The sequence below is a fragment of the Nipponia nippon genome, unplaced genomic scaffold (genome assembly GCF_047370975.1).
Source record: "Nipponia nippon isolate SJK-2023a ecotype South Korea unplaced genomic scaffold, ASM4737097v1 scaffold_10, whole genome shotgun sequence".
NCBI classification, from domain to species: domain Eukaryota; kingdom Metazoa; phylum Chordata; class Aves; order Pelecaniformes; family Threskiornithidae; genus Nipponia; species Nipponia nippon.
In genome coordinates, this window is record NW_028262291.1 from 8548511 (window position 1) to 8571420 (window position 22910).

General features: G+C 37.4%; 2 protein-coding genes across 4 annotated transcripts in view; one reads left to right on the forward strand and one right to left on the reverse strand.

The window, feature by feature from the left end:
• Nucleotides 1–7467: 7467 nt before the first annotated feature.
• DNAJC24 (DnaJ heat shock protein family (Hsp40) member C24) overlaps nucleotides 7468–22910 on the forward strand; it is a 43662-nt gene continuing 28219 nt past the window's right edge. For 2 of the 3 annotated variants that reach the window (XM_087743746.1, XM_087743765.1), the window contains exons 1-2: nucleotides 7468–7562; nucleotides 9013–9153. In XM_087743746.1, the coding sequence (XP_087599872.1) occupies nucleotides 9046–9153 (108 nt within the window). In that variant the 5' untranslated portion in view covers nucleotides 7468–7562; nucleotides 9013–9045. Of the gene's footprint in view, nucleotides 7563–7644; nucleotides 7752–9012; nucleotides 9154–22910 lie in introns of those variants that run through there. The other variant, XM_087743754.1, reaches the window with a different exon arrangement.
• Nucleotides 22182–22910, reverse strand: part of IMMP1L (inner mitochondrial membrane peptidase subunit 1) — a 58282-nt gene continuing 57553 nt past the window's right edge. Inside the window, exon 6 of the mRNA XM_087743717.1 lies at nucleotides 22182–22205. Coding sequence (XP_087599843.1) covers nucleotides 22197–22205 — 9 coding nt within the window. The 3' untranslated portion in view covers nucleotides 22182–22196. The remainder of the gene's footprint in view (nucleotides 22206–22910) is intronic.

Here is a 22910-nt window from a genome sequence, read left to right on the forward strand (position 1 = left end):
TGTTTCTGATAGGGGTTTTCAAGCATCTGAATATTTAGTTTAAGTATATCAGAATAAAGATCAAGGTATATCAACAAAAGGAATCTTATTCAGTCTTTTCACTACAGGAATTTAAAAAAGAAGAAACATGACATGACGTGGCTTTATACACATGGTTAGCAGCATGTGACTATGCAGAATGTGAACATATGTACAAGAGGGACAGGAAGAAAAGAGGTCCTTTTGTTTGAAAAATCCACATGCGATCCAGGCATAACTAATTTTAATACTGAGAGAGTGGATGGGTATTAAAACTGTTCTGTGCTCTACGACAGACATGAGAAAAGGAAAGGCGCTATTTTGGAGTTGCAGAGGGATATCGAGAACCATGTGTATCACAGAGAAGTATTCCTCTCTTAGAATCCCACAGAGCATGATGCAATTCTTTATTAATTAATTCTGCTGAGCCCACATGACAGAACTGGGATTGAAATGACAACATATGAAAACATTGACTATATAAAGTACTGGCATATAACTGGGAAAAAAGTAAGTTTATTTTTATGTATGTGTAATTTAAACTTGAATGAAGTTGGACCTTGCCTGCGTACAGCATAAATAAGATTCATTAAAATGACCACGAGGCCTCAGCAGTAAGGACATTGCAGTACTGGCCTAGTCATGCTACCTTTTTCATTTGCAGGCAATCAGTATGGGAATGAGGCTTTTTATAGCATGACAATGTCTCAAAGAAAATCCCATTAGGATGAAAATGGGGATTAGAATATACCATACTGACAAAGTGTAGCCAAGTAATGTTAGTTTATTGATGAACGAGACTCTTAATTTCAAACAATAGTGCGCTAGTGACTACATATTGTTAGCCCAGGGAGTAATTTAATATATACATGAAAAATTCACGTCTCGGAGGATTTAACACCTGAAGGATTTCTCTACACTAGTGCTGTTTCTTGTTATCTTTTCACTCCACCACTGGCCGCTATCAGAGATAGAAGGCTAAGTACGTGTTAAACCTTGTTTGGCTGCTCTTAAGTTCTTGTGCTCATAGACCAAAATAAATTGAGACAGTAGCTTGTTGTGAGGTTTGCCACCATGAGAAAACACTCCACTCCCTATTCTTTCTTACTAACACAGCAATTTCGGAAGCTAAAATGTGAAGTTAATAATGCTAATGTGATTTTTCAAAAGCAGTTTGTTTCAATTATCAAGTTTGCAAAGTCAAGCACTGAAAATCAAGATAAAAATATAAATTTGCACATGCAGTTTTTATTTGACTTTAAGTACATGGATTCTGATAGACTTAGTGACATAATCATTTGTTTTTATGATTCCTCCAGTTCACTCACTTCACTGAGCCAGAAATGTGCAGGGAAATGCAGGAAAAGAGAGGATTGTCTCATTGCTAAGGTCTGCTGCCCCAGATAAATTTGGTATCATTCTTGTCTTTGTCTTAAAATTCTGAAGTGATATTGAATAAGTCCCATCAAGCAAAATTTCCCAGGAAAAACACAAACACTAGCCACACTTTCTAGATACCTGATTTGTAGCACCTGTGATCCATTTTTATAGTTTTTCCACTGACCCTAAATGAAGTCTGCTCTGAACATAGGAGATGCATTATAAAGATAAGGACTGTAAGTTATAAGAGTTTTGTATTCCAAAACAGAGTGCCAAAATTCATTGTTACTTTGACACTTAAATCTGTGTGTCTCCTTTCTCCCTGTCTGAAAAGCAACTGATGATAGCCATTGAACTTTTAAGATCAATGATATGAGTGTCGTGAAGACTTATTACTTAAAGTGTGGAATCAAGTAAGATTCTGTCATGGCTGTTTATTTTGGGTGTTTATTATTGATGACTGCATCGTCAGAACAAAATTTGAATAAAGGTCCATGCTTTAAACAAACAAGTCATATGAACGCTCACCATTTTTGGTAGAGGCAGAGGTCACCTGAGAATAAAAGCACAATGCAAATAAGTGATATGTTACAATGCATATATACCAAGTGGGTGACAAAAGATTAAAATAGCTGGTTCTTGGTTCAGCCAAGTGCACGGCTTTTAATATTGTTTTAATGATCAAACATGAAGTAAATATTTACGGAAAAAAGTTGGGCAGGCATAGGTGTAACTCCAGTGTAAATGTGGCAGGCTACAGAAGAGAGACAAATAATTTGTCACAGGGCACAAGAGTAAATGCCATGCTGATCAGTGTTAGCACAGCAAGGAAAGGTATGAGTATCTTTGTCTTTCCCTCAGTTAATCTATGCCTGGTTTAGACTGATTGACACTGCACTTTAAAGACAAAAACTAAGTCATGAAATCTTTCAAATTATCATATTTGACTGAATTTTCATCCATTGATTTTACTCCACCTGCAGCACACTAGACAAGGTAATAATTTATGATAATTATATGAAAATATACAATTAATATTCATCACCTCTCATTTCTCATCACTTTAGATGATCAGTAATGCAGAGTAAAAATGCTGTCAGGTTTCTAATTGCTTTGTAATGGGCCTGAAATAGGGAAATCGTTAAAGACAAACAATCTGTCACTTGTCTGTTACCTTAACTATCTATCACTTAAAAAAACCCTCATTAAATACATTGCTAATGAACGACAAAAGACTGTACTCAGTGTGCCCAGATGTACCTTTTTAAACAATATTGTAAATTGCTTAAATAATTCCCAAGACATTTTCAATCATTTTTGTGGAAATTTAATGGAAAACATATATTTTCAGCGCATGTTACATCTCATTTGTTCACATCATTATGACATTTAGTCTATCATACCCACATCTCCTGGGAGACAAAACTTTGTTTTTCTTTTTACTGTTGACAAATCTGACCCAATTAAAACAAATTCTGGAAGAACTTAACATTCAGATCTCTGACACCTTTCTCTTAAAAAAAATGAAAAAACCCCCAACATTAATCAGTTTTAAATAATCCTATCTCTTCCAAGGATTTTTAATATCTAGATTAAAAAAGAAGCCCACCATTGTTCAAGGTTGAACAAATTATTTTATCTTTCACAGACAAAACAATTGTTCCCAAGAGACAGAATTCAGAATTTTCACTTACACCATTCTTTTGAGTCAGCTGTCTACTATAGCTCTGACAGAAATCTTCATTTGAAAAAAAATTCTTCTCACTGTACTGACTTAAACAGTCAGAGTGAAAACAGGAGGCTGAGGGAAGACCTTATCGCTCTCTAAAACTACCTGAAAGGAGGTTGTAGCAAGGTGGGAATTGGTCTCTTCTCCCAGGTAGCAAGCAACAGGACGAGAGGAAATGGCCTCAAGTTGTGCCAGGGGAGATTTACATTAGATATTAGGAAAAATTTCTTCACGGGGAGAGCAGTTAGGCATTGGAACAGACTGCCCAGGGAAGTGGTGCAATCACAGTCCCTGGAAGTGTTCAAAAAACGTGTGGATGTGGTACTTAGGGACATGGTTTAGAGATGGACCAGGCAGTCAGGTTAATGGTTGGACTCGATGATCTCAGAGGTCTTTTCCAGCCTTAATGATTCTATGATTCTAAGGAATATCAGTGAGACCCCATAGTGAAATATTGTATTATTAATTGCCACATTCATTAATTACTCTTATTAATTGCCACATTAAAAAGTTGGAAAAATGAAGAAAGAACTGCTACAAAAATCATTTAAGACAAAATATTTATGCGTGACTTAAACATGCTCAATCTCTTAAATTTATCAAAACCAAATAAATACTCAGTGCTTCTTTATATCAGTACATACCAGATGCTAAAACACCACAGTTTACGGCAAAAGGTGGAAGAAGAATTGATGGGTGGAAACAGAAGCCAGGCAAATTCAAGTTTAGAATTAGGGACAATGTTTAACAGTAGGATGATTAGCTGTTGAAGCAGCCTTCTCACAAGTGAGGAATTTTCCATCTTTTAATATTGACAGTCAGACAGAACATACTGGACTCAGAACAGTCCTGTAATTCATAAAAATTCAGATTAGGTGATCTAGTGCTTTCTTTGGGCTTTATTCCCATTAATCCTATTTCTTCTCAGTTACAAGACAAACAAGAAAGCAGGAAGACTGTGCCTTCAGAAAACCATTGATTAACTAAATACACAAGTGAGCTAACAGACTAATTCAGGTGTAGTGCTTTGTATCAAGAAGAGCACTATAGTGTATGCTGAAGTTTACCAAACGTAAGTGCCATCCAGATAGGAACATATTTGTCCAGTTAGGAATTATACTAAGTAACTTTGCCTTTCCAACTTTATAAAGGCATTTTTTGCAAAAATTGTAATTTCTCAAATATTTTGAATATTCTAGATGGTAAGTAATCTTAGAAAGACTTGCCTTCTGATTTTTATATAACCTGTGCATCGCTCTTTTGTACACATAGATAGCAATATAAAACCAATACAAACAAAAAAAGCCAAAAAAGCTTTACTACTCTGAACAACACTTTGAAAAATACCAATTGTCTACAGAAGTAAAAAACGTAGTTAAAATCTAAAAAGTCTGGATGCTTCAGCAACTTCTTAAAAGAATAAATTAACAAGGGGCCACTCCATCATTTGTACTCATTTTTATTGCATTAATATGTACACAGTAGTCCGGTTAATTCCTTAAATAATTCTTTTCTTATACTTCTATGACAACACAGCACAATATTATGTGACAGTTTAAAATAAAACATCTACTCAAATGTTAAATCTTCTCACAAAAATGTCTAAAACACCCAACCTACATATAAATTATCTTACATTAAACAAGACTGGAAAACTTTTTAACATATTTAGGTCTCCAGCTCCAGAGAAATTAATAGTACCTATACATTCTTACATAATGATTAAGATACTTAAGCAACTAATGAAGCCTGGTTTCCTACAGACATGGGTCCTATACCTCTCATTCTGGGACAACATTCCCAGATCTTCTCCATGACTTCATCGTCTGTCTCCACACATCCTAGACTTTCATGGTAAGTTTCTCACACTTACCTACTTTTGTTTTGCTGTCAGAAGGGGAAAAAGCGGCAAATCCTACGGCTAGTTTGAACTATGTGCTTACTTACCAGCCAGTACCTGCCAAAAGCAAGAGAGTTCAGTCTGTTTTGACCTGCTCTCTCTTCCCTACATACCCATTTGATTTTAACAAATCTTGAACTAACTTAATTTTGATACCTCTAGCAATGAAAGATTATCAAATTGTTTTGAGATTGATCAACAGCTTCAAAAATCATTATAACCAGAGAGAGTATGATTAGCTAAGACTAACCCAAACATAACATTGTGATTTCTGAAACTGGATAGATTAAAATTAAAAGAGAAACTGAGACACAAAGATTATAATACCAGACAAGGCCAGATAATCTTGCAGTGATTTCATGTCATAGTTGATGCATTTTGCAGCCCACGAACACCAAACCATTATATTAAACAGCCCATTTTCTTTTACTTTGACACAACTGCTGAACATGCACAGAAAAGAATGAGTGTTTCACCTCCAAAATTGTTCCACTGACTTCAGAGATAATTCCTTAACATTTATAGTTAATTTTGTATTGAACAACTAACTACAGATAATTATACTATTGGATACAAATGCTCACAATTTCTCAAATAACTCTGAGTTTAAACTACATTATGAGCTGGCTTCAGGCACCAATCCTATAATGGGTTACAATGGAAAAACTCTATACGCAACATTTAAGAATTTTGGGCATAAAGGATAAAAATGGATATTGTAAATGTATCCAGTCTGTAAAAGGTTATTAACCATTTGCGGTAAAAGCCCAGGTGTAGTAACCAATCTCTAAGACATCACCGCATCTTTTACAATTTTCCTTTTAATTTCCCCCCCCTTCACAACAACAGTACTTGTTCACGTATCAGCCCCAATCAATGGCTGAGAGGAATGCATTAAGTAGTGTGGGCCAATCCAAGTTATATGTGGGCTGATTACGAGCCAAAACTAAGAAGGTAACTCATATAATCATACTGAAACCTTTGCCTGAGAGGTAAATTCTAATTTCAAAAGGGACTGTGTAAATTAGCTCACACTTGATACATCTCATCTGTAATTCAATGATTTCAGTGAAATATATAATTACTTACACGGGCGCTGCAGAAGTTAACACCACATTGACAGAGGGAGCTGGATTGTTCCAGGGCTCACCCACGTACCGCCCAAGTGCAAAGACAAGTCTCCCTCCCCTTTGACAACTATAGACACTCATGTTACAAATTTGACCTCACCGACAAAAGTGCAGAAAAGAGCAAAACGCTAACCTACTGACTGTTTTGTAGAGGCATTGATGACCATGACAGGCAAAAATCAGACTGACACACAGGTCTTGAGTAGTTTTGTAGATGTTTTTCTCACCAACCCGAAAGTCTCTTGCTTCTCTACCATCCACGTTAAAATTTAAATAAATTCTCTATGTTTATTGTTCAGCCCTGATACTCCCACAGCCTTCCTGCACTGGTGGTTAACGGGGACAATATGCCAGGAACAACACTCCCTGTTCTTCCCACCGGTGTCTGCACAGCCCGGCTGCTGCTCTACTTAAACTGTTCGAAGGGTATGAAAAATGAGAAAAAGTTGCTTTAATTCTAACATGTTGCATGAAAATATTGTCAAAAGAAGTATGCTACACATTTAAAGGTGTAGTGTGAACTGTGTTTGTCTAGACTAATATTTAGGGATTTTGCTAACTAGGATTGACTGAGATTAGAAAAACTGAAGTCTACAGCACCAACCTAAGTTTTTTTGTTGTTGCTTTTTTTTTGTTTGTTTTGTTTTGATTTTTAAGAGGAAACGTCTTTACATCATTAAAAGTCTGCTTCCTGAGCTTAATTTTTTTCACTAAGAGGATGACCTTCCTTCCCCGTTAGGACAAGTACTTTCTAGAAAGAAACCATCGTCTTACTCCGCTCACAGGGTCGGAGCGACTTGTAAGGGAGGCGAGAAGGGGCAGGACAGTCACCGCTACGCCCGCGGATTTCTCCCCAGACCCCCGCTGCCCGGAGCAGCTGGGCAGAGAGAACCCGAGGCCGTGTGCCGACCGTAGGCCGTTCCCCCGTGTCGGAGCTAAGCTCTGCCTCCGGGGCGGCGCGGGGCAGGGGGAGGCCTGCAGCGAGGGAAGGCAAAATGGATCCGGTGCCCCCGCGTCTTCCCGCACCTGGAGACGGAATCCCTGAGGGGAAAGTGGGGGTGAAAAGATGTTCCCGCCCTCCCCGGGCCGGGAACGAGCGCTGGAGGGCGGCCGGGGCCGGTACTTACGGAGCCCGGCGGCAGCCTCGCAGCTCTGGAGCGCCGCCGGTCGCCATGGAGACGGCGTCGGGTCTTGGCTACGGCTCCGCTTCCTGCTGGTGTCAACGCCACTACTGCCCGGCTGGAAACAGGCAAGGCGGCCCCGTAAGCCACACGCACCGCTGCCCCCCTCCCCGCCCTCCTCCCGCGCTACAGGCGCAAAGCGTCACGCGGAGGGGCTGTTTCCCGCCGGACGAGTTATCCGGCACACCGGCCGCCTCCATCGACGGGCCGGCGGTGCGGAGCAGGTGGGTGCTCGCTGTCGGCGCCGGGTCTTCTGCTGGAGGGGGGCGGCGGTCGTGCGCCGCCGTCCGTTGGCGGTTAACGGCTGCGGGGGGGTCCTTGCGCCGCAGCTCCGGTGCTGAGGCGGCAGCAAGCCTCCGGCGGCCTCCCTCGCCTCCCTCCGCGGGTCCTGCCGGCCTCCTCCCACTGTCGGGGTCCGTGCGGTGCCGCCTGCCGCCGTGCGGGTCGGCGCGGAGCCGTTGCTGTGGAGCGGGTTCCGCAGCGGCGCAGCGACCGCTGCCTCCTGGGCGGTGGGCGGTGGGCTGTGGCGGGGCAGCGTGGCCCCGGGCGGCGCTGGCGTTTTCGCGTGTGCTTAAAAACCCGTGCGGGGGCCCTAGGGAGAAAGGGGCCCTCGTGGAGGAAGGTGTGGAGTGGGAGGGGCGGGCATGCATTCCGCAGGGGAAGAGGGTGGGCTGCCCTGCAGTCATGCGTGCCCTCTGTCTGGTTGTAGCTCTGCGAACTTTGAAAAGCATACTTTTCTTCTTCCGTGAAATAAGGATTTATTCTGAAGTGTGGCAGTAGTCACCAGAAACCAGTTTTAGTGCTGAAATGGAAAAAAAATCCTTTTTCTTCTTTCGACAGTAAAAAAAAGACTTATGAAACTTGCGAACCCCTTCCCTACTGAGAGACAGTGTCATTTCTTATCGAAAGTTCATGATAAATCAGCTACTGCAAGCTTGGGATTTCAGTATTCCTAATAATCTGCTTGAAGCTCAAGCATTACTGTGTTGTTACTGGCATTTAATTCTCCTGTTTCTTTTTTTCATTTTGGGTCATTAGCTTGATGATACATGGCCAAAAATAAAAAGCACCTAACTGGTTAGGTTTTACTTAGCGACCTGTGCTAACTTCATTTTTGTTTGTTTGTTTTTATATGCTTTTCAAAAAAGTTAAGCCTTCTTACTCAGCAGGATGGAGGATGGTCCATACTGTCAATATCATTGTGTAAAACCTGAGCCATACCTTTCTATCTTCTTGCATGTATCTCATTCCAGAATTGACAAAATGTCACGCTTTTATGTACTTCATTTTTTATATATTAAGTACAGTATTGCTTCAAAGTAAAAATGGTGTATTTTAAAAAGCACATGTATAACGTGGGTAGGCTCAAAACTGTTCAGACAGTTAAAACGCAAAATGATTTTAAAGGAGTAAGGATAGCTTCTGAAACGTGATATACTAAGGAACTGGGACAGGAAACACAGCATAACTTAAGTCACTTCACGGATGACAGTCTATGGGATGGTATGGCCATGTGAATTAAGCTGTTTTTTTGCAATATAGATTTTATGTAGGGGGGTAGATGTGTTTGAGGTCTGCAATCAGAATTTCATGATTCTGTAGTTTGTCACATTTCCTTATTTTTGCTTTTTCTGTTTCAAATTGTAATTATATTTATTTCATTTTCTTACGCAGTGCTAAAAAAGTAATTTCAAAGTTATTCACACAATGGCCTTTGAAAGGATACCACAAAAGGACTGGTACAAAATCCTGGGTGCAAAGCCATCAGACAGTCTGGCAGAACTGAAACGGAAGTACCAAACACTTGCTTTATTAGTAAGTATGTTTTTGTTATTTAAGATGTGCAAAATTCAATTTTATAAACCAAGAAGATAATAATTGCAGGTTTTGTTTTTACATTTTTTTTATAACTATGATTAATCAGAGCGTGTTTATAATATCAGTTCACTGAAGCTGGTTTAGGTTTGAAATAAACATCTGGAGTTTATGAGTTATCATTATGTTTTGCAAAGAGGGGTTGTGGTGTTCTGGTTCCAAAACACTGATGTGTCTCCCAGCTTTGCTAAACATTCATGAATTAACTGAGCCAAATACTTGTTCATCAGGTGCTGGATAATCAAGTGCACAAGTCAAAAAAGGTCATTGTTTGTAGCATGTAGTCATGAAATGTGCTAATTGATACCTGTGGTATTTACTATCATGTGCAGTTACAGTGTACTGAATGCAACCCTTGAATATATAAAGACCAAAAGTTCTTCCTGACAGTCTGCAGTAATGGAATAGAAAAATGTATAGGAGGAAAATATTTTAATATCCATTTTATATGAAAGTTTCTGGTGCATTTTTGTGGAGTCATGTTTTTGGTCATGCATTAAGACTTGATGTTCTGTGAATTCTCTTGATTTTTCCTGTACTCCTGATATACGTGTATAAGAATCTCAGAGCTTTACCAGATTACTTTGTGTGATTCTTTGTTCTTCTGTTTCACTCTTTCCCCTGAATTCAGGCTTTTAGCTCAAAAGATGCTTTGGCCTGGCTTTCTGAGGAAAATGGGATGTATTTTTTTGATACTGTTGTTCATTTTCAACCAAATTTGGTTGACAAATAGAAGTCCCAAGATAACTAAATTCCTAAGTTTCTTGAAAACCAGCAACCTGGTAGAGAAGAAGGAAGAAGGTGAACAGAACTCAGTTTTTATATATTCCTTTAGGTAGCTGCTAGCTAGACTGTCAGTAGTGGCAGGGCATTAGAGAGGGCATGCATGGCTGATCTTGCTTGGTTTGAGGTGTCCGAATGAATGTGATAAGAAGATTGGGACTTTTAAGTGAGATAAAGAGAATGCTAGTCAACGGGAGACTGAGTTTTTTCAGAGTTGAAATAAATTAATGGGTTAGTTTGGGGTTTTTTTTGTTGGTTTGGTTGGGTTTTTTTTAATTTTGTTTCTAGCTCCTGTGAAAACTGTTTTAAAGGGCATTTCACAAGTATGAAATATGTTTCAAATTTACACATTTTGATACTCTTCAGTTGAATGCACTAAGCAATCCTGCTGTACATCTGCTCCTTCTCAGTGCTTCCTGCTAACTTATTTCTTTGTCTGAAACTGATCTGTGTACTTACTAAGTTTCAACCCTTCACAACATGTTCACTTGCAGATATAGGACATAAATCTTTTGGTCCTCACTATCAAACATTAGAAGAATCAATGTAGGAGAGCACCTTAGAAACCAAGCTTCTTAGTTCCATTCTTAACAGAAATAGTTGTTTTCTTGGACCTCCTAGTGGTTTTTGTTTTAGTGAATTACTAGTAAAATGTGAATAAAATATTGATAATGATCTATGCGTTCTTAATGAAAACAATAAGGGACTGCAGTGTAAAATACCTCTTCTCTTCAGACAGGAGGCTAATTTAAACGGAATAGTGTAATGGAATTAATATATTTCTTTCACTATGAATTTATGTATAATAATGGAATTAAAATCGTATGTAAAGTATTGTTCAGAGCTGTTTGCAACAGAACTGACACTACATAGTGCCTTTCCTGTATGAATTTTTTTTCTAAATGAAACTGACCCTTTGTGTTATAGCACTATACTTTCATGTAATTATTTTGAAGTGTGTGAAGTGAGAATTGTTGGAGATTACAACTGTCTGTTTACAGCTATAACTGTCTGTAGTTTTAGAAGATCAAAAGATTATTTTGATATATAAGCTTTTCTTTAGAATCTGTGTATTTCCAAACTAAATGGTTAGTTCTCTTTATTTGAAAAGTCAGTGAGAAATGTTAGAGAAAATAAAGGTATTTCTGACTAAAAAGCCACACTGATGTTTACTTGTACGTGTTTTCTGCAAGGCAGATCTGCTGCTGCTTGTCTGTTGTTGTTACCATATGTCCTGTCTCTACTCATCTTTTTATTTTAGCTGTACTGTTGAAGACTCTACTTGTTTGTCTACTTACTAATACAGCATCTAGCACAGTCAATCTAAAGTCTTTAAAAGCATGGCGGTAATAAAATAACAATTATTTTTATGCGCCTTAAAACTCAGTGGCTATAGGAGTGAGTGGAGGCTACGCTACATACCTTCACTGAAAGGTGTTCATATAGCACATAGTTACATTGTGAAAGTTATTGCCACAGATGTTGTTGAGTCCAAGGGGTTCTGTGGTTGAAAAAGTTGTAAGACTTTCATAAAAGAGAAGTCTGCCATGGCATGTTAACACAAAAAATACTCTCTCTCATTTGGAGATTCATGAGCTGTGGACTTCTGAATATTGGTGGAATATATAAGGGAGGTGTTGCTGTATGTTTGTCTTATCCTGATGCTGTTCCCTAGGCATTGTTAGTAAAAAGTGTAGCACTGGATGGCCTTCTCATCTTACCTGTTGTGTCCTATTCAGATGAAGTGACTCTGTTGCTCCCCAAGTATAGCTCGTACTTAGAGCTCTTGGTAGCTTCGCACCTCTGACAAAGCACTCATTTGGGTTTTCTAAAGCTCTTGTTGGAGATAGTGGTGGTAGAAGTAGCAGTAGTATTGGTGTGGGCAGAGAACAGGTCTACATGCAGGTGTTATGTACTGTGGTAGTAGACAATTATTGGAGTAACTCCGGTTTAGAAGCTGGAATAGCAGATGAGCACAGCCGTGTATTGTGTATTAAAAGATTTCATGACATATTATATGGTCAGTACAGAAAGTTTTCTGGCTTATGTGTAGCAGCAGAAGCTAACCTCCTGAAGAATTGTACTATGATAATTACCTTAAAACCCAAAAGTTTATAAAGCAACTTGCATCTTGGATACCAATTGCAATTAATATGACATTCATTCTGTAATCGTGAATATTCTGATCACAGGTGTTGATTAGCATTGAGCATAATAGATGATGGAATTTATTTTTGAAAATAATTCTGCAGTTAAAATAAAAATGGCAAATGTCTGAGTCCAGGCCTTGTTCGAATGATCCCCAGTGCTTCATGTTGAGCATTTGCTTTTTGCCATCTGCTATTTTCTATTTGTCAACACATGTATGCTTAGCATCTTGAATGAACAGGCAGATGTAAATTTCCAAAGCTAAAGAGGGTTGGAGATCTTGCCATATGTCATCCAAAAGATAACTATATATTTGTAGTTAAATCTCAGGACTGACCTTAATAATGCAAAGTAGTACGCGATTAAAAATGGTTGACTTGTAGGTTTGTAAGAATGATTTCATAAGGGCAAATTAGCTTAAAACTGATTAATTTTTAAAATATAACTTGTTTTTATCAATTCTAACAGATTGATGATGGAAAACATTAATAACCCATAACAAATAAAACTGTGCATATGCACTCTACTAGAGTGACTATATTTACTTACAGTTTTGCCATATTTGGTTTGCTGTACTTACTTTTTTCATTTGGTCAGGTCACAATATACAAGTGATTTATTTTACTACAGATAATGTCAATAAGAAGAGTGTTAATTTGATACAGAAAATAGCACAAGTTTGGCCTAAAAGTAGTGATATTTTTTAATCAGTATTTTGTTTTTCTTCTCACCTTCTACGTATTTAAGTAAAAGTTCATATTTATAAAATTTCCTTATAATGTAATGAAACTTATAAATTTATTTCCTTTAAATTCTTGTGTATTTACATGACTGTCATACCTGGATCATCTTGATACTTTATTATTGTAACAATCAATAGCAGCTGAAGATGAGAGACTTTTAGGCACAAACCGTGTGTGACACTGGCAATTTTATAAATTAATTTATTTTTTTTTTTAATAAGCTAACTTTTGTGTATGCTGGCTCATACTCCGGTGTCTTCTCTAGCACACAGCTTCAGCCAGTAATGCTGAAAGAAAAAAAAAAAGAAATGTGTGTTTTGTAATCAGCATAGCTCAATGCAAAGATTCCTTGATTGGCTGTTGTAAGTTCATGCTAAAGTGCTTTCTGAAACACAGAAGACTTGCAGTTTCCGTACTCTGAAAGGAATCGCAACAAACTTTGAGAATTAATATGTTGTCTGCGTAGTAGGAGTTTGGTCTTTAATCTTCTGTCTTTGGAACATGCTGATGGTTTTGAGATATTTGGGATACGTACAGCCTTTTTATCCACAGTTACATACACAGCAATTTCAACAAAAAGATTTCTTAAATGGATAAACAGGTTTTATGCTCTATACTTAGTTTTTCAAAGAATCCATACAGCTTTTAGGAAGGACAATGCTTATGTTCCATTTCTGAATGTGTAGAAAATTAACAAAGGATGACATTAGCGTAACAAAAATAAGCTATTGGGGAAAAAAATTGCACCATCTTATTATTGGCACAATTTTTACATCTCCTTTTGGTCTAGCACTTTGTGGTCAAAGAATGAGTTGCTAGATTGTTTTCAAATTTTCATATAGCTGCTCTATATCTGAAAACTGCTTTTTACAGGGAATAAAGTCACCAAATGCATAAGCTTTGTCTAGCTGAAAATCAGGTGTCTGTTCCTGTTGATGCTGATGATATTATAGGATACCTTTCAACTGGAAAAAAATTATTGTGCAGGAAAATTATATGCTGCTGTTACAATGTGTGCCCTAATCTTAAAGAAAATCCATGTAATTTGAGCAGGGAGTATGCAGGAAGCTCTTATTTTTAATATGGTAAGGAAATAAAATGTGCCATTTAACACATAGTGTTACAAAGATTATCTTTTTATCAGAAGGGGTGGTGTGTGTATAGAAATACAAAGTGTTAAGGTGATCACTTAATCTGTTTGAAAGTAGAAAATTTGAAAACAGAGCATCAGGCATAGGTGAGAATGACTCTCAGCAGCAGTAAAAAGAGACATTAATAGAAATTTAATTTAATGAAGCAAAATAACTTCAAGAAGAGATTGTTCCATTGAGCTTGTGTAGAGGAAAGACATCTGTCTTTCTGGAGAGAAAAAAAATCTGTTGTGTCTTATCAGATTTATGTACACATCTAAATTCTGCAATCACAAGAAATACAGAGTGTATATATATAAGTTAAAGATCTGCTTCTAGGATTGTTGCGTTAAAGTTTGTTCCAAAATAAATTCAGTGTTATTCCTGAAAGTGCTTGCCTACTGAGGAACTTCTTTTCATGCTGAGTTTAAGTTGAGAATTTGAATTTTTAAAATTAAAACCCTTTGAGCTTTGTATCGGAAGTCTCATAATAATGCTTTTATAATGAAAATTATGCAGTGTGACTATTCCTTTTTTTAATAGCTTTTGCAGGTTTTCTTATTATTTTGTTGGAATGGCAGCATACTTGTTAGAGATACTTAACAGATCATCATGGTTAGCTAACTCTAGTTTCAGGTAACTTGTAGAAAATGGATTTTGTAATTTGACAGTATAAACAGAACAAGTTCAGTGCAGCCTGGGTGTAGCTTGACTGAAGTTAATATAATTGCAACAGAGAGAAAGGTAAGCCACTAAGTTTAATACGAAGGACTGTTGTTTTGATACTCTGGATAGTTTTATTTTGAGCTGTTCTTTACATCTTATTTACTACTTACGACCTTAATAAAATACAAGGGAGCATATTTTCAAGTTGGGACTTGAAAAATTGGTTATTAGCTTATGTAGTATATAATGAATCGTAGTGTTACAGAAGTCACTGGTTCAAACAGCTTGATTATCCAGATCATGCTCATGCTGATGTTCCTGCTGCTGTTTAAGCTGGAAAAGCTTTTGTTCAATTCCTCTACCTGGTTTTTGTGGTGGTTTGGTTTTTTGTTGTTTTTTGTTTTTTTTTTTTTCTTACACCAGAAGAAGTTGTGATGATACTCAGTAGTAATTCTGAAGAACAGGTATTTACCCTGGCAATGATAATGTTGCAGTAATGGGAACTTTTACCAGTCTGACTGGTATCACAAATTCGTTGCATGTGTCAAGATGGTACTTAAAAGCCAAACGTTCTGGAGATGCCTGATGCTGCCACATAGAGCGATACAGACTGCCACATCTGAGCTGAAGCTCCTGCTCGCTCAGTCAGAATTGTGTGAAGATGGCACCAACTGGTGGCAGTTGGTCCTTGGGCCTTACATGCTCTCGTTAGGGTAACTGGCCAATGGGAGCATGTGTTCTACATAATTAGGCAGTTGGCTAATCAAATGAAATGCAGTGATTAACCAATTAGTGCTCTGATTGGTCAGCAACCAGCTGGAAGGCGTACTCCAGACACATCCTGTACAAGAACAGGCTGAGAAAGTTACTCTGACTTGCAGAAGGGATGGGGGAAGAGAGGTTATGGATGTAGGTGAAGAGAAAAAGGATGTAGTAAGGTATCGTAGTAGGAAAAGGGGTATATGATCATATCGGTATGTAGTCTGCAGTACTCTTTTAATACAGGTGGCTCTCCACCATATCTCAGTTTATAAGGAGTGATGTCTCACTTTTTATTACTTTGTAATGTGTAATTTTGTTATATTGATTTTGAAAAATGTAGATGAATTTTAACAAGTGCACAGTGTGAACATCCCTATAGCAGAAAGTTATTTTTAGCTCTTATATAGAATATGAGAAAACCCATAGCATCACAAAACAAGCCAGCAAGTAAGTAATATATTGCTTATCCAGGTAGTTCAGCCAGTTGTGAAAAGTAATGTTAGTTTGGAAAATTATTTCTAAATTTAATCTGTTTACTTACTGGGTTATTGTCTGTAGTTTGTTATGACGAGCAGCTTCTGATGCTTCATCTTCTATAGTTTTACAGTACGTACATAAAAACAGAATGGGCATCAGGCAATTTAAAAGTGCGATTCAGCTAATGTATGCTTGGCATTTAATGTCATTTATGCTCTGCAAAGGAATCTGATGCCTCTCTTGAACATTTTGTGCACTGGTTATGTAAGTTATTGGTCGTAACAATATATTAAAAATAGAATCTACACTATCTTTGGTAGACTTCTTGTGAAAGGTGTTCCATACTTCTAAATATTCACTGTGTCCTGAGGTAGTATAAAATTAAAATTCTGATTAAAAATAAATTCTTAAGCACTAGTTTATTAAACTCCGTAAAGATGTTTCTTTACTTAATATTTGCAAGTGTTCTTTCAGCACTTTTGAAGACACAGTGAAGTAGTTTTATATTGCACAGTGTGCTTTTTATCTCATTTCTGAAGTGAGATGTCTGAAATAAAAAACATGTAGCGAAAGAGATTAGTTAAAACTCAAAGAAGGAAGCTAGAAAGTCCAGCATAATGTTTTCACATAAGTGAATGTTCTGATTATTCTGATATTCAAGCAGCCACAGTCTAGAGTACCTTGAGTTGTTCAACATTTTCAAATCGGACTATTTATTTAAGTGCCTGCTTCTGAAATTTTAAACACTGGGTCAATTATTTAGAGAAGGTATAATCCCAGAACATGAGTTTGAAGGATAATAAATGGTAAGGGTAGAATCAGTCATCTTTCAATAACTGTTTATATAAGGATCTCTTATTGCTATTAAAAGCAATTGACCACATTTGTGTGGAATCTGAAATAGTTCTCAGATTTTTAAAATATTGTAGTATGATGACCACCATTTTCCTTTTTTTTTTTTTTTTTTTATTTAAGATTTAAATAGATTATCTGGGTAATTTTGCCTTATTTTTAAAAAACATAATATAACTATTATGGAAATTTATAAAAGCAACACATTCCTTCTTTATCTTTAAACACTTCAGAGTCAGAAAATCATTATTTGAATGACGTAAGAACTGTCCCACCCTCCACGTTTTATCTTTCCTTGCCTCAAGTTGATCATGAATGCTTTCTCATCTCCCGTTGAGCCCAAATGGTCAGGAGACATAAGTTCACTTGAACTGATTTAATGCAGAAGCAAATTCTATACCCGAAGGGCTGTCTTGTAGGACACTTTGTAGCTAGCTTGATAGTAAGAAAGTTCAGCTTTTTTGTTGTATGTAAGAATGTCCATGGTCAAAGAAGGTAAGGATGAACGAGTTTTCTGAGCAGCATTTTAGCTGAACGCTTTTCTTGACATAAACATGACATAGTAACTAATTAGGTGTTTGAGGAGAGGCTGAACAAGAGTTCCTCATTTAAGAGGTACTTTACTTCTGTCAGAGCATGCCAGCAATCCAATATTAGTTTCTGCTGCTACAGAAGAGCAATGCGAAGTACGGGCTTGACAGGATTCTCCCAGTATAACTATGGCTTCTGTAAGTGCTGCTATTGTAACTCAAGTAATGAAAACATTGGATTATTCCTCTATAGTTCATGATCTCTCCTAGGTGATGACTTTACCTTCTCGTCTACATGTCTTGACTACTCCTTCCTAAAATGGGGAAGTTGTAAAGTCTTAAGACCATCTATATAGAGTGCTTATTAAATATCAATGACAAAAAGACCAATAATAAATTCTGTTAAGTGAGCAGAGTACACTGTTGTTGCATGATTCCCTTGAGTCATCTGGAAAGTACGTCCTTTTAGTAGTTAGGAGGACACACTGTCAAAGTTTTCTTTCCTGCAAATGGAGAAATTTGCCAACTGTGCCTAACCTCAAATTAGAAGTTAAATTAACACCAAACTAGTGATCAATCCAGATGTGAATGCATCCTTTAAGCCATTAGTGTGAGTAAACCCAATCCAAACTAGACACAAAGTTTATGTGATTCTATGGATTATGTTTGGAATGGTTTTGTCACTATGGCTATAAAATTTTGAAATCACTGAATGCTGATGTGTTTTTTTGGGTGGGTTGGTTGGTTTGTTTTAAATACTGGTGTGATATCCATGAAATGGAGTGTTTGTGTAGTAGTCATGGCATACTTCAGGGCCTCTGATTTTAAGGATTGAAACTTCTCAAGATGCTTTAGACTTACTTGGCGTTGCCTAAGATAGAAAAGTATCGGCTGTACAATAGGCTGTGGTGCTTGCGGGGGGGGGTTGATACAATGTAACATGTTTACTAATGTATCTCTCAAGCTGCCTCATAAAAGGTAGATGGTTTCTTCATGGTTTTTGCACCCAAATGTTTTCCAAACTGAGTGCTAAATTCTGTTAATATTTAGCTTTTCATGTCCATTTTAAAAGTTATAATTCGACTGGGGCCTAACCTGTTGTTTTGAGATCGTGAATGGCTTCAAATACTGTAGAGTTTCTGTCTATATTGCTACTAGAGTTAGGGAAAGCTGAAAGAAATTTTTTAAAGAAAACAAAAAAACACCTGCAACTTGTGAAGTGGTATGCAAGTGTTACAGTTATGGTTGCTAATAAATAATTTTTTTAAAAGAAGTCCTCTGTTCTTTCAGGCCTGCTTTCCACAGTGACTCACGCAGCTGAAGTGCCTTAGGGACTTTGATTATTTTGCATTATGCTCAAACCTGACCTCTTAAAGGTGTCTGTCTGGTTTTAGGTATTCCAAATGAATTTGAAAATGAATGGTATACTTTGGTTTGGAATACTGTTCTAGTGACAGGCATCTGGGGGTGGGAGGAACAATACAAAAAACTGTGCTTTGTGCTCAGCGGTCCTTAGGAAGTTGTCGGGTATCAAAGTTGCTGACTTTCTTAGACTGCAGAAAGGTATTCATCTTGCAAGTCACGGTGCCAGCTGAAGACTCTGCCCCAAACTGCCTGTCCCTGCCCTTCTGCCAGATGTTACTCAGCCAGGAAATAGCATCCTGTGGGTTTTCCTTCATCCACTACTGTACGTGTCAGCTGGAAAAGTTCATGCCCATTTTTTCAGTAGTTAAGGCAACCTTGGTTGTTTTTATAATGCAATACAGGATTCTGGGTTTTGCTTCCACATGTAAGTAGCATTTGCCTAAACTAGTTTCCTAGCCATTCGTGTAACTGGCATTATTGTATGACTAGGGCCACGTTATTTTTGCCTAAACGACGGAACATCGTTTAATGTGGCATTTAAAAGTGTAAATTCTGAGCCCAGGGGCCAGAAATTTAAAAGGAGCCTTTAAAATTCCCTTTATATTTTTATTTTTACCTTTATACTCCTGTGAGTTTTAAAATGTTTAATTTCTTTCCTTCTTTCCTTTGCTAGTTTTTGGCAGGTTTTTATTGCTTTATCTTCTCCTGCTGTGTAGCATAGTTTCCAAAAGCCTTTTTTAAGTAGTTTTTGAGGCTCTTGGGTGGCTCTTCATAGGGGAATAAGGAGCTATGGAAGCAGAAGAAAACGAAAGAGAAGCTGTTTCTAAAGATGTACTTTCTGGTAACCATAGGTTCTGTTTTCTCTCCTCATTTTCATACCTTCATTATCCAAATTAATCTCTGCTTATGATTATACAACACCAGTTGATTTTTCTTTTTTATCATTAGAAACTGAAACTTTTTCATTTCAGCATTAAGTTTGTTCAAGAGCTGAAAGGATGAGAAGTGTGAACGTTTACTATGAAAGTTATGCTTGCTGTTTTGTTGGACTCTCCTCAGCCTAACGGGGTTAGATCTTTCCAGAGACTGGGGAATAAGGGGGGGAATGGATGAAGCATTCGTTACTTAGGTTTCTATAAGAGGGACGAGTTATTGCTGCTGCAGAAATGTAGTCTGCTTCCCTTGCCAATGCAATAGGCCATCTTTCTCATCTTGAGAAAGTTTTCAAATGAGAATCTGCAATGACTTGTTTTTGCAGGGGGAGCAGGAGTGCTTTAAACTGGCAGATTCATGGAGTGTTACCTTGAGCAAAGTGGAGACCCACCGTCGGTAGTTAAGACCAATAAGACAGTGTAAGGTCAAAATAGTAGTATCATGATACTACAGTACCATGATAAAAGCCATTGCATTAGGAAAGGATTCCGGTCATACTTGTCTTTAGACTTTAATAGTTTACTGCAGAGAATAAAGTATTTTTCATTAGAAATTACTTCTTAGTGTAAGACCAGCTCTGCAGTCACAGGACTTACACAAACAGCATCAAATGGAAAGTGACTATTTCCACGGAAGTTGAAATTTACTTCTATAAAAGTATAGTCAGAATTACAGTGGCAATCCTGCTGCTATTGCAGTTAAATATATAAAACAAGTACGCTAAAGATGGGGATTTTGGCAGCAGATACTAAGCATAGAGGAGGAAAAGCGGATCTCTTTTCAAATTTTTCAGATGTCTCTCAGCTCAGATTCATGCTCAACTTGACAAAAGATTAAGATTTTCCAGTGAATAATAGAACCATTCAAAACTCTGGTCAGCAATTAAGGTTATCAACCTGTGTGATTCAAATGTGAAAGAAGATGTTGTGGTGAAATTCTGGGCTTAATCAGAGAGAAGGCTGAGGAAGTTTAAAGTCTGTTTAAGCAAGATAACTTAAAAAAAATCCAAGATAAAGTTGATGAGTTTATGACAGTGTAATTTATTCTAAGGGTTTTTTTTAATTCCACTTTAGAGGACTCCAGTAATTTTCAAGAATTTGCAGCATCGAATTGATAGTATCATCCTCTGTGTTTTTACTGTGCAGCTGTTAGTGAATGCCAGTTATGTGGTCTGCATAACTGTTGCATATTGCTGTGTACATTTAATCCTAACATTTTTATTCTGGCTGTGTTTAAAATAGCAAGTTGGGTTGTCTGTGGGTGTCGTCTTTAAAAATTATTCATTGGGTGATGAATAACTGAAATGTTAAGGAAAAATTCCTTTTTCCTTCTATGTGCTGTCTTGATGACACTTTGCTGCAAATACCCTGAGTCACAACAAATATTGCCTTATAGTAACAGTTATAGCAGCAATAATATTCTCTGAAATGTTTCTATTCTGATGGTTCTTACTTGTCTCAAGCTGGGGGTCTGCTGTGCTGGATGTTGTGTACAGCAGTGGTTATCTCTGGCCTGAAGGTATGGAAAAGATTAATAGTGTGTGTAAAACATGCAAGCAGTTGAATATTGTGCAGGAAGCTCAGACTGATACTTGCATAACAATTTCTGATTATGGCAGACTGTAAGGAGGAAAAAGGGAGAAGAATGGACACAGTTTTCACCAGCTAGTTGATCACTGAGCAATGTTAGAAAAACATCATAGAGCATATAAGGTATAAGAGATTAGAAGGAAGATGAAACTGTCTTTGTTTTATTTTTCCTCAATTGAGGAACATTTCCTATGAATAACAATCATCCTGGAGATGGACAGTGGAGGCTGGAATCAGTGTCAAAGCAGATAACAAGATCAGGTAGGAGAAGGGTAAAGTTGTTAAAAAGCTTAAAGATTGTTTGTGTTTGGGGAAAAAAGGAAGATGAGATGGATTGAAGTAATGAATCAAGAAGATAAATTCCTTGCTCTTTTGTCCAGCTGTCTTTGGATAGACATCCTTTGGGGAAGTTTAAATCTCTATATGAAAAGATTGAATGTCACAAGGAACTCTTCACTTTCTGTTTCTCCTCTTTGCAAGTCGAAAAAGCAGGCTACTTCCATGTTCCCTGCTAACTTCTGCCAATTGAGTGAACATGTTGAAAAGATTGATTGTGGGCTAGGAAGGCAAGTTTAAGACCTGGAATCATTCTTTTCATGGAAGTGAACAAGTTTCACGTTTCAGAGAGAGTGCTTTGTTGCAAAATCACTGAAATAAGAAAAGCACCTTCAAAGTAATTTTGTTTTGTGCTGTTTTAACATCAGACCACACCTCTTTTTTCTTTTTCTTTTTTCCCCCTTTCTAAATACTTGTCATGTGAAGCTTTTCAATACTGAATTGTGCTAGTTACCTAACGGGGGATAGCTTACAAAAATGTAAACAAGTGTGAAACCTGATCTAGTGAATGTACTTATTTCTTTATGTGAGTGTCCTAATGAAGTGCATGTATTACATTCCTGATATTTTCGCAGATGAAATACGAGTCCCATATTTAGCCCACTGAACGTACATCTTGCCTGTTACAGTCTTCGTGTGCAGGAAAGGATGTGATGACATCAGTTCAATTTAGAAAGCCTGTAGGGGAGGAAATGTGAAGCAGATATTTAAAGCCAATAATAAACTTTATTTGCTCTGGTCTTCATTTTTCATCATGCTAGTGTAGTGCAGAGAAACAATGAAATGTTTTTGATGTAACCTTCTAGCAAGCATTAGGTGGCAGTAGCGTGTTGTATTTGGCAGCTGCTTTGTCGTTTGTTTTTTATCTTCTGCACTCTTTAGTGCAGTGTAATCAATGGAGAAAATGTATTTTATTTCTATATAGTTTTTATAAAATGCTGATTTATGGTTGTTCTGACTGTATGTTACTGTAAGGGCAGCCATCGTTTGGACTCTTGTATACATGGGTGGGATTAGCATACTGTAGTTTCTGCACAATATTCATGACTTATTTTCTGAAACACAGTATCTAAGAGTGATTATATTAACTGCAAATATTCTGATGAGAAATATGCTGTTAATGTCTGAGTTTAGTTTTGCAGCCTTTACTTTTTCACAAGCTGTTATAATTTCTAAATTTAATATAGTCTGTTAGATGAAGTATGTTTTTATGCTTGTGTTTACTCTTTTTTTTTCTTAGATAAAAAACAAACTTTAGGCTCAAGAGAATGTTGGTAGGAACATAATTAACCTTTCAGCATAGTGGTGGTGTTGTCACTCCAGATCTTAGACAAGTGCAGTTACCTTGTGACCCTTTTGGAGGTTTTTTTTTTTTCCCCTTCA